Source organism: Hippoglossus stenolepis, chromosome 1 (assembly GCF_022539355.2).
Source record: "Hippoglossus stenolepis isolate QCI-W04-F060 chromosome 1, HSTE1.2, whole genome shotgun sequence".
Classification (NCBI taxonomy): domain Eukaryota; kingdom Metazoa; phylum Chordata; class Actinopteri; order Pleuronectiformes; family Pleuronectidae; genus Hippoglossus; species Hippoglossus stenolepis.
Genome location: NC_061483.1, coordinates 8310120 through 8322695, shown reverse-complemented (window position 1 = coordinate 8322695; position 12576 = coordinate 8310120). Strand labels below are relative to the sequence as shown.

General features: G+C 41.3%; 1 protein-coding gene across 1 annotated transcript in view; it reads right to left on the bottom strand.

Annotated features, from left to right (window-relative positions):
- The window catches only part of pde8a (phosphodiesterase 8A), a 42556-nt gene that overhangs the window by 8875 nt on the left and 21105 nt on the right, over window positions 1–12576 (bottom strand). The window contains exons 2-14 of the mRNA XM_035154994.2: window positions 12391–12447; window positions 8126–8316; window positions 6762–6818; window positions 6500–6554; window positions 6058–6146; window positions 5403–5481; window positions 4909–5049; window positions 3760–3848; window positions 3616–3667; window positions 2962–3004; window positions 1879–1956; window positions 1581–1651; window positions 264–428 (exon numbers count right to left, since the gene is read on the bottom strand). Coding sequence (XP_035010885.1) covers window positions 264–428; window positions 1581–1651; window positions 1879–1956; window positions 2962–3004; window positions 3616–3667; window positions 3760–3848; window positions 4909–5049; window positions 5403–5481; window positions 6058–6146; window positions 6500–6554; window positions 6762–6818; window positions 8126–8316; window positions 12391–12447 — 1167 coding nt within the window. The remainder of the gene's footprint in view (window positions 1–263; window positions 429–1580; window positions 1652–1878; window positions 1957–2961; window positions 3005–3615; window positions 3668–3759; window positions 3849–4908; window positions 5050–5402; window positions 5482–6057; window positions 6147–6499; window positions 6555–6761; window positions 6819–8125; window positions 8317–12390; window positions 12448–12576) is intronic.

Here is a 12576-nt window from a genome sequence, read left to right as displayed (position 1 = left end):
CACTCTTTCTACTTCTCTACTTCACCATTGCTGTCTGTCAATCCCTCTCTGTCTCGCTCTCTCCCTCCGAAAAAATCCTCACTAAAAAGATACGCACATTACAGCATCTCTGTTTTTCTTTCACGGGTATTCACGCAGACCCTCGTGTTATCACCCTGCAAACGCTCCCATGCGAGTTATCACACGGGAGTCGATTCAGGAAGCTGTTTGGGTGTTTCAGACCCAGCCAAGGACCCTTGCGCCCTCAGGGACCCGCCGCTTACCGTCATCAGCCCGCCCACGAGGTCATTCGTATGGGGGTCTTCATCCTTGGCGCCGAACTGCGGGGAGTAGAGCTCAGTGGTCCTCAGGATCTCCAGTACTCGATCCAAGGCTTCTGCTACGGGCATGGGGCTGCTTTCCTGCGCTGCATTGATGATGTTGATTACCTTGAAGATGAAAAAAAAACAAGGGATCTTAATATTTATTTGCACTTTAAAAAAAACAAAAAAACAAGTGATGTAAACTCAGCACATAAGGGTGAAGCCTTTACTGAACCAGTGAAGAGGCCGTTAGCTTAGTAATGAAAACTGGAAATGGGCGGCAACAATAGACCGTATATAAAGATGGATGATAGGTCAGCTCCCCAAAAATGAAGCCAAACCATCTTGATTGCCCCCTGGTGGCTGGCTGAAGTATGGGTCATAAACCCTGCATTTTAAAACCACGAATTGTAGTTTTAACACTTTCATTTTTGTACGAGTTAAAATATGAGATAGAATGTGGTCATTGTTGAGCATTAAAATGTGTTTGTTTGAAATTTCTTACCATTGGATAAGTCAGTGTTTTCCCCCACATTTCCCGTGCTTAGCTTTTATATTGACAGCACCAACTTTCAGCAAGGTATAACAATATATCCAAACTTTCAAATGATTTCTTGAAATGAAGTGGCAGTAGCATTAACGGAGATAAAAGCATATTAAGTACTCTGTGTCTCTAAAATAAAACTATATTTTTTGTCTTAAAATATTTCTCTAAAGTAAAGTAAAGCGTTGTGAAATCATTCACACACGTTTATGTTCCAACATGTGAACTTGGTAGTATTAACAACGGGCACCTATGGCGAGGTCATCAAACATTTGCAAGAACACAAGTTCTATGTAACTCATTTCCACACAAACAGTACCAGCAGTTCTATCAGTGCTTTATTCTAGAGAGGATGACGCCTACAGGGACTGACTACACAGTCAAATGATAGAACAGAGGAACTGCAGTGTGTCATATGACCCATCCCTGGGGACTTTCTCTGTTTCCGACTATCCACGCTGCAGACTGCATTTAACCAGTGAAACAGCAGGTCATTCTGGTGCAGCATGCTTTCCTGTCTTGTTGCATGAAATGTGGCGTTTTATCAGCCGATCTCCTCTGGACATGGTCTGCGTGGCCTGAGACTCCGCACTCGTAGCTGTACAAGAAGAGCTCATGGCGATTGTGGCAGCTTTATAACCCAAGAGTTTGGTCATGAGACACAGAACATCAGTACAAAGAGCTGATCATATGATGGAGGCTGGGAGGGATGATATGGAAGGAGATGAACCAACCTTGGTGATGGGAGCTTCTATAGTCATGGAGTGGATGCGGGCCATTGAGGAGTGCCTTCGCTGTGAGCTCCCTGAAAACAAGACGTGTTATAAACTCAAACTTTGATTCAGCCAAACTTTGACAACAACAAATTAAGCCTTTACTTTCCAAAGAGTTCGTTCGTTCGTTCGTTCGTTCGTTCGCGCGCGCGCGTGTGTTTCTCCAATCAACACTTAACGCAAACAGACTACTAGGAAGGTTTCACAAACTGGAAAGAAACACCCAGACTTTCCATCATCTATCTCCCCTCACTCTCACCATCGCTCCCCCGAGACGTTGTGGATCTGACGTCCAGAGAGCCTTTCCTCCTGTCTTTGTGCTTACTGGATTGGATGTCTGGGGAGAAGAAAACGACTTCCATTAACACACACAAAACACAAACACAGTTCAAGTTTAGTGACCCGGCTGACATTGGCCCCCCCCATCTCAATATCCTTGGCAGGAGGATGAGATCCCTTAAACAGGCCGACCAGAATACAGCCGTCTGTTTTTGATCACTTTTACTCTCCTTTTTGAACATGGTGCTTTCACACATGTTCTGTCTTTAGGTTTGAATCCAGTGACATTGCAGTAATTGACAAAATACAAAAAGGTGCAACAGTGAGACTACAACATTACAAACAAAGTGAAATATAGTAATTTGATTAAACGTATTCATATTAAACATCCCGCACACCCAACGGATGACTGGAAATACTCTTGTACTTGGAGGAATGGGAGCAGCAATTTAAATCTATCTATTTCATTTCTATTATCTAGATCTTTCTTGGGCATTTAAAGCATAATGTAGGTGTTTTGCTCTCATCTTCTTTTCTTTATCTCAACCGATTCCATAATAATAAGTGTTAAGCCTCAAGACCATTCGTGCAGCATGAGGAACAAATAATCTTTTGTGGATTATAAGTCAATGTTCATTTTCTTGACTTTCTCTGCCTTAATTTAGACTTTAGATCACATATGACATCCGACCAAGACAACTAATTCCGAGTGTGTGATTTGATTTGAAGGGGATTTACTGTTATAAGGGATTAATATAAAGCCATGAAACTTTTCTTATTATTTCTTCATCTGAGGAAGCACACAGCTTTGGACAGTCTGTACATTTCAGTTCAAAATGACAGAAACGGGGTTATTTCTGTTTTCCTTTCAATTTCTGAGTGTGCTTTAAAATGTAATAAAATAAACTTAAGACTTGCAATATAGAGACAAATTAAATAAAGAAATCAAACCAAATAAAACACCAGTCACTTTGACAGGCCAGAGACAAGTAAAATAAAGCTGTTAATACAGTTTTATTAACCAAAAACAATGTTTGAAAGTGACTTTCAGGTTGGATCTTACCTGTTTGAGACTCTGCCTGCACACGTTCACCGGGTTTTTCACTCTGTGTGAATAGAGAGGAAAAGCAAATTCATATATTCAGGCCAGAAAGCTCCTTTCACTCAACGACTCCATCGAGACCTGGTGTTAACATCAGACCTGAGTGATCCCATCACTATAGTTTCTTAATAAATACATTTTAACTTTTCTCAGTGTCCAGACATAGAATTATCTGTGGACACCAAACAATACAATATATCTTCCCTCTCTCCAACCATTCAAACGTCTGGTTAAGATCTAGTAACTGCAAAGTTCATAACATATGATACCATCCTAAAACTGAGGTCCTAGAAATGTGGTTCTGCAGGAACAGAGTATTGACAATTCCTGTAAAGTCTTAGTTCATCTTAAAGCTACGTGCATAGAGTTGCTGAGCCTCTCCCATCTCTATCTCTCCTCCTTACACTCACAGCGGACACATCTGTATCGTGAAACTGACTAATAACAACATCATTTGGATTTCATGAACAGAAATGACCTCTGTATTTATTTGCATAAAGAGATGTATTTTGTGAACAGACGAACTTAAAGCTGTTCACTTGTGATGGGATCGCTCAGGACCAGGTCAGAACAGAGCCATTATCAAATCAGCATAAAATGGAAAACATGTCTCACCTTATTATTATCATTTAAAGGCCTGTTGAAAGACACATAGTGTCTGATTTTTCTGTGAAAAACAGAGAAGCTTATTAGTAATCATGACAAAATAAAGGGATTCAAACAACCAAAAGAGTTCCTCAGTACTTTACTGTCACTCACCCTCCCTGTCCAATTACAGGTGTGATCTTCACATTTTGTTGAATGCTGTCTCCATTCTTCTTTTTGGCATAATAAATCCCCTGCCACTCCTGCAACAAGAACAAGACAGAACCCCAGGGGAGAAAACATCATGTAAAGATCAGGAACATATTTATAAAAATCGACTAAATAAAAGATCTTAAATTGTCCTAAAAGTGGCTGTGGACGCAGATCAAATCAAACTTTATTTTGTAAGGCACATATTCACAAATCACAGTGGACTGGCTGTAGCGTGGCAGAGTTTGTGGTGCAGGTCAGATGCTGAGTGTTTCATAGAGCACCAAGCGGCTTCAATGGGAAGGGGGAGCGCTCCTGGAGTCCGGCGCTCTTGTTTCATGTGCCCCCCCCTACAGACTGCTGTGGCAGCTTAAAAAGAACCTTCCTGCTGTTCAACCGACTGGGGCTGACCTTCGCTTTCTGTGTAGTAAGATTACAGCGCAGCCATCAACCGCTGTTCTCATTCACATGAAACAGAGCTGCCGGACGGCCGCTGGTGCAGACTGACAGCACACATGGATGCACGTGCTTGCATGCAGGCACAGACACAAAGGCAGGAGCAATTTTCTACCATGCTTACAAGACTGATCTGATTGTGAAGCGATAGACTACAGAGACATCTCTGTTATTTGTCCAGATTGTGTTTGTAAGGAGATCTTTTATTATCTCCGCCAAGGAGGTTCTGTTTTCCTCAGGATCCGTCTGATCGTTAGCAGGATTATACAAAAACTACTGGACAGATCAGCACATAACCGGGCGGAAGGATGCGCAGGGGTCTGGGAAAGAACCCATTCAATTTTAGTGCAGATCTGGATAAGGGGGCAGATCCAGGAGGTTTTTTTACTTTATTTAACATGGCAAGAATGTGTTTTGCAACATTTTCTTTGATTCCTCAAAGAATAATCAATGTATCTTGATGAAAAAACTTAGACATGTTTAGGGGATTGATATTTACATGTGTGCAATTTGGTGGAGATCCAAATCTAAATCCAGAATTTAAAATGCGGTTTCATAAGGGGACTGTTGGGCCTTTGTAGAGGTATTGGGCTTTTTGAGTTCAAGTTCTTAATCATATAATTACCTGTATGAGATGATTTAATGAATGTTTATTACCTTTCCTTTCCGTATGCAGGAGTTTATTGTTTCAAGGAGATCAGGCTTATTCTTCTCACTTTTAGGCACTTCTATAATTTCCTTCCCTATTAGCTCGCCTTGTTGGTAGCCCATTATGGACTCGTAGGCAGGGTTCACGTACTGTGGAGGAGAGGCAAGGAGAGAGTTCAGGCACTGATGGGTGATCTGCTGTTGAGAAAATCCACACTCAAGAGTTCAGACACAGTTAAGACGATGACCTCTTGCCGACCAAGAAACTGTTTTCAAAGAAGCGGATACATTTTTAGCACATTTCATTTTTACATGAAAACATAACATGATAAAGACAAGCTACCGGGGATTTAACAAAAGGAGCCATTCAGAGGGACGGAGACCGAAACTATCAATACTTGAGATCTGTGGTCACAAGACATGAATGAACAGAGGGAGGAGGGGAGATAACTGTACACTACAATAAACTCTACAAGAAGTATCAAAATCTGTTAGAAACCTACTTGAATTACTTGATCTTCAGAAGTGATCTCTATGGCCTCCTGGCTTTGTTCTAGAGCTGTGAAAATAGCATTTCCAGCCCTTGTACATGTGGAGAGAGAACAGAAAACAGAATTAAACTTTGCAACAGTGTCCAGCATCTATTTATTTACATACAGTATATATATATATATATATATATCTCCATCTAACAATTCCAGAAGTCCCTGTCTCTCTGTGGCTTCTCAAGAACTGTTCATCTTATCAGCTTTGCACTTGGCGTGTGTATTTTTAAGGGCCCAAGGAAGTGCAGGGTCGTATTTAGTGTGATTTGTGACATGTGACTCACACAATATTAATAACATTAACAACTGATTCTCCAGCTCTGGGTTTGCGTACTGAGTCGAGCTCCATTGAACTTTGAATAAACAGCTGAATCGGGTCTTTGTGCAGCAGTGGTGGCGAAGCGTCAGGGTTTTGCGGACTCAGTCTCGCAACCGCTCTTTATTAGCTGTATAGCTCAATTACTGCAGGTAATTTTCAGAAAGAAAACTGCAACCAGCATCACCACAGGCCAAGCAAACAGCCCCATGCAGAGAACGGACACTGCACTAGTACTTCCTAAATAAAGTTACTGAGATTTACAACAGGCAGTATCACTGATACAGCACAACTCACCTCAGTTTGAACTGCGCCCGCACCTCTCCGTGCTCCAGCTGTAGCAGCTCGTTGTAGCAGGCCATCATATTGGCATTCTCCACATATCTCTGAGGGTCAGAGGGCAGAACCAAACAACCCGGGGTCAATCAAAGACTCAACCAAACCCCATTTTCAAATCAGTGCCATGACAGGATAGGTTAACATATTCTAACACAATGAGTAACATGGCCAATGCAACGGTCTCCTGAGGAAATCTGGTGTCCTACGTTACTTTTTGTGGTGATAGTCAGGAGAGAATAAAATGTACGCAGGAACGCAGGATACGCGCGCACACACACACACACACACACACACACACACACACACACACACACACGCACACACACACACACACACACACACAAACACACACACACACACACACACACACACACACACACACACACACAATGTTTCTCACCCTATTAAAGCCAGCATTGATCAGGGGCATCACAGAGGCTTCTTCTCTGTCTGGCCTTAAAAAGAGAAAACATGTTAGCACCCAAACACTGACATGACTAATGCTTGTTTGGAGAACATCAGCGGGTTACACCATATGACATGCTGCAGGCCTGCAGACCTCTTAGTCATGCATTTAAATTCTAACAATACTCCCAACCCTTAAGCTACTTTAAAAGACAAGAAAAAGGCAGAGATGTAGGGGGTCAGCGATTTGCACATACCTTTTCACAACGGCGACTATCACAGTGTTTTCTGAAGAGTTGACCGCTCTAATTGACCTGAATGTAAACAGAGGGAGCCTTTTAGCCAGTGAGCGGACTGGTGGAAAAGCCCGTAGCATCAAAATCAATGTATTTTTCAGTATTTCACGCTCCGATTCTCCCAGGCAGGCAGAGCCCAGTGGTGCAGCTCTGTGAGGAGGCCTAGACCTCTGAAAGAATGCTGTGTACAGGGCCACTCATCCGCCTGTGGTTTTCCCCAGCCAGTGGTCATAAAGGGGCCTTTAGTTCCCCATCTGAGCTTGTGCGTGTACATTGAACATATGGATTGGCCAAAAATGAATGGGGTTAACATACGCACTGGGCAGGGCGAATGAATGTTTGTAAATGTGTTTTTGGTTTGGGCAGACGCTAAAGATAGAGTTGGTATGGGCAGGCACCGCTCGTTTCTCATTGACGTGACTTTGCAATGGGAGCGAGTGAGCCCGAAGTGAGGCGGCCATTTAGCCCCACGGAGAGTCATAATCACACGTGTTTCCAGATATAATGAAACGCATGAAAAGCAGGGCTATAATCAGTCCTATCGAGATCATCTGGTTCGGATTATGTCATCAGCCTTTAATAACAGTCTCTACCAGAATTTAAATTCAATTTAACTGTGTCCGCTACATTAGTGACTCCAAACCAGGGGCACTTAGAGACGCAGCCGCCAGGAGCTCCATAAAAAGACAGTGGAGTAGTTCAACTCATTCTAAAAAATGAAAATTTCATTAAATAAATATATCCAAGTTTTGAGTCAGCTGCACAGATAGATAGTTAAAGGCAATATATCAATATTAAATAGTTAAATAGTTAGAATGCAAGTGATCATTTGTTAAAATAGTTACAAATAATCCTAGTGGACAAATGCATATATTACAAATAGTAATATTAGTAGATACAATAGTTGAAATAGTTTAACTATCTCACTCAAGTAGTTTGTAAAGTAAGAGTAAAGTTTAATGGATGAAATTCAAAATAGTAAAAAGTAACATTAATAGATAGAATAGTTAAAATAGTTAAAAGTAATGTTAGTGGATAATAAAGCTAAAAGTGATATATTGCTCTAATGACATCGTTAATGTAGTAAAATCACTGAAATCATTAGTTAAACTTTATGGACAAAGGTAGCAGCGTTCAGCTTCGGCTCATCCAGGTTTGTAGCATGAAACTTGACCACACTGACCTCCCAGCTGAACACTGACAGTACATTTCAGCCATATGAACTATATTTAATTGGACACAAACACTTGTAAACCTCTACACTACTTCATTCCAGAGGTACAACTTGAAGTGCGAGTACATTGATGGTGAGAGAAGTCACTTACCGGCATAGTGCTTCAGCGTCAAAGTGTCTGGAATGTCTGTGGTCAATGATGACAAGGTCATGATGCTTCTCCAAGAAGCATTCAAGAGCCGACTCGGGTGTTCGCGCCATGCTGCACCTGAAGTTCGCCTTCTCACACGCCCAGCAGAAGCCATTACTCTGACTGTCCTCTTTGGCAAAAACTAAAAGTACCTGCAAAGACAAGAAGTGGATAAGCACACATATACGTATATATCAGTCTATATCAGCAGATATTTATTTTAAATGTCCTCTTCCAATGTCTAACTCCTGTTACTTCTGATAAGTTACTCATCTAAATATTAGTTAAAAAGCTCTTTACCAAGAGCCACAATATCAAAGTGGACAAAACACACTGAAAACAAACTGAAGTTATGTATTTTAATACTTGTGTTCGATTTTAAATGTATTTCCATTGCGCGACTAAGGCAAAAATACGCTGATCTGCCACAAGAATAAAACCAATCCAATCCAATTTAAATATGAAAAAAAGCCATCAGCATTTCCCGGAATCCAAAGTGAAATCTAACTCATATGATATACACAGAAGAACCAGCAAATTCCAAATGGAAATCAATTTTGATATTTGTGGTTTGTGGTTAAAGAAAGATTAAAATGTAAATGCAGTTATTTTTGTAGAATTAACTGATTCATCCACAAACCGTTGCACTAATTACATGATTGTTGCAGGGGCAAAACCTGCAAAGCCTCTTGTAGATGTACAATAGTTTTGTATTTCTTAAGATTTTTTGAACATCAAAATTTGACCTGCCAGAGAAATGATTGAAATTATGAATTTATGACTCATGGTTGGGTTTGCAGGAGAATATTTTCTGTACAAAATACGAGAACTATGAGGCTGATGTGTAGCTGTAATCTGATTTGGGAAACTGACAAAACAAAACAAAGCCACACCCAATTTAAAATTAGATAAACAGAGGAACTAACCACTTTTTGACATTTCTGCTTGATGGACGACTTTAAACAGATTTTAAAAAATTGTGATTAATGTTCCTTTATATAATGTGTCAGTGGTAAAACCTGCATGTATATAAGGACTCATTGTTTGTATCTGTGGAGACTCTCAGTCATCCAGGTCATGCTTTCTTCAGAAGTTGTATATAAGCACACATCATGTGTTTCTAGAAAAGGTTTCAGGCTTTTGGATGAGAGGAGAAACATCAGCTGCCTGTGTGTCTATGTTCACTTGTACAACTTCTGATTACTCATCGTTTCTGGAAATATGTTTCTGTACAACATACGAGAACTATGAGCCCGATACGTCGCTGTAACCTGATTAGTGACACTGGTACAGCCAAACAGAAATGATGAGCCTCCACTCTGGGCTATAAAATGAGTAAAAGACAAAAGAGAGCAACAGGAAAACATGACTTGGATTTGCTGGGTGAAGCTCGGAGTTGTCAGCACGTCATCTGTTCATTCGTTCTCATTTGCGCCTGTCGTACTAATCCGCCCGCAGCGTGGGCTCCACTGTGACCTCAGGGCTCCAGTGGACAGGCCCTGATTGATCAGGCTCGGCTCGCACACGGGGCGTGGCGCGGATTTTATTGTCCACAGCCATGATCTATGACACAATTAGGTGAGGTGGCCTTGACTGGCTGGGGCCCCTCCCACCAGTCTGTGGTAGAAAGTGCTGCTCCTGCCATCAAACCAGCCATTGAGAGCAAAGCACGCTCTCCCTCTCTTTCTCTCTGCCAGCACACTTTCATATAACCCCTCACTTGCGTAAATGCTGGACCAGAGATTTAGGCCCACCTCCAAGAGCTGTGCTGCACTAAGAGCAGATTCATGAGTCACCCTCAAACAGACGTCATCTCCCGATGTTGGCAGGAGGCAGAATGAACGTAAAGAAGAAAAAGGTTGTTCCGCAGTTTAAAGTTTGCATCACACCTGTAAACTTGAGAAAACTAGAGCCACTGTCCTCGGCACAATCAGGGAATAGAGAGGATTGATTCATTCTGATGGTTGCTGTGGATTTATGAGAGAGGGGTCTTACTCATGCAAACCATATTCCAACATTTTCCCTACAAGCTGCAATAAGTGTCCTGGTCATAAATACATCACAGGTGAGACCTGCAGCTATGTTCGCTACGCACAGGGAATTAGATCAGAATTCCACATCGGGATGTTGGTAGAAAAGTCAACATTCCCGCGGAGCTGGAGGAACTGGGAAATATAGGCTGAGATAAGGTCTTTACAGATGCCGGGGCTCAGACTGGACAGATCGCCATCACTCAGTTAAAAACACATCCAGCTGCAACAGACAAAACATAGAAGTAGATTTGAGATAATATGTTTTCTAAGTGCAGATCTTCTAAAAAAAAAAAAACAGACGACAGAGGCAAAGTTTACAGGAGGAAAAAAAAACCTAGTTGGAAGGGGGGGTAGTGAGCGTTTTTTGGCAGTGTGTGATTGTTCTGTCTAGAAAACATCATTGTTGAAAACAGAGAAGGCCCGGCCAGATCCTGTGAGCCACGAGAAGAGAGGAGGAGCAGAGCGGAGGAGGGCATGACAGGATCAGCTGTGAGTGACAAAAACAGGAAGGGCATATCTCTACCTCGTTTTCCTACTGCGGTCACACTGGAGCGCATCAGACAATAAAGTCCAGTCTCTGCGCTTATTATATGTGGCATTAAATTACAGGACGTCTGAAACATTACTTTTCTCAGAGTCTCTCACCATATATCATTAGTGTTATACTAACTATAGCAGTTTCTGTGGTTATATTTGAATAAAAAAGGTATTTTAGGGACACAGGTAAAACTAAGAATTGTATTTAAAAGGAGCGCATACCTCCACCAAGGGATAGAAGTTTTCTTAAATTACCAAACCCGGAAAACCAGATTTTTGAAATCTAGATCCATGAGTTACTCCCTGTGACATTGGAGGAAATAAATTCCTGGATCCGCCCCCTGATTTGGATCTGCACCAAATTGAATGGGTTCTTCCCTGATTTACCACATCATTCCACCAAGGGTTCATCCATACGTTTGAAAACAGTGTTTTAAAACTAAAACAACGTTTGTCCACACAAGCTTTTTGGCTCTGAATCAGTTTTAAACCCCGTCCATACCAACACATCGGAAAACGCAATAAAACTGTCTGTCATAATTTTCATAAATCTGTTTCTGCCCGTCAAACTAAAACGGAGCTGGCAGCATTTCCAAACTTCTCCATTTTTAGGGGCTTTAAAACTCAGGAGTATTGTGGACGGCAGGCGTGTCCGGGGCAGACTTTGTGTTTTCAAACGAAAAGTGTAACACAAGTTTCGTGGTAATCTGTCCAGAGTTTTTTGTGTAATGCTGCTAAATTACACACAAACAAAGACAGATGAAAACATAAACTTCTTGGCGGAGTTATCAATTTTCATTATTGATTGTGTCATCTGTAAAATAACGTTAAAATACATTAAAAAAAATGCTGATCAGAATCTCTCAGAATAAAAGACAGCGTCTTTGTTGTAGAACCAGACGTCTGAAAACAAACCAAGCAACTAAAGTGTTCAGCAAATCCTCACATTAGAGAAGCTGAAACCAGCAAATGCTTCGTATTTTTGCTTGGAAATAATAATAAAAAAAAGATTAATTTGCAGTAGGGGAACCCTGGGAAACGAGATGAAACCAAATTGTTGCACATACTCAAAATACTTTTTAAAATTCACTTTTCAAAGACTCCACGTTCTCGCAGCAGCAGCAGCGGATGCCAGAGGAACGAGCACAGTACCAAACTGTATAATGAGCCATTGAACGTCAGAGAATGTCCTATTTGCAGTGACGAAACTGGTCCATGGATCCTCTGTGCACTTCTTCCATAACGTGCATTGTTCATTATGGTATGTTCTCGGTCATAAATGTTTGGCCTTGTTGCCTTGACAACCCAAGGCTGCATCGCACACAATGCGTCCATTAACAGTTTTTTTTTTTTTCTCCTTTTCTTTGAATGTTTGCACGAAGCCCTTTTCCCCCTTTAATCTCTGTGCTAGGTGTGGTATCTCTGAGAAATTCAAGATTAGTTCTAACTGCAAACAAAAGGAGGTGACGTTTTGAAACGCTAATGCGAAAAAAATGCCACCAAATATTGACAGTCACACCAAGTTTAGCGCCGAGGCTCAGCTAAAAGCCCTTCAATGATACGGACATAAACATTTCACCGCAGCACTTCTGCTGTTCTGTGGAAAAAGTCTCATTGGCACCAGTCAGTCAGATGCTCGGCATTGTTTTACGATACCTGAAGTGGGTCTTTAAATAACTTCATTGGTCCAAATTGCACCTCTGTTAATGTGGTCTGAAAGATAAGAAGAAGAAAAGGAGGATTAGAACAAAGCAAATTTCATGAACATGACATTTTATCACTTACTTCATAGTGTTTATTTGAACCCTTGGGTTTTTAACCCCTAGTGTTTTGTTGACAATG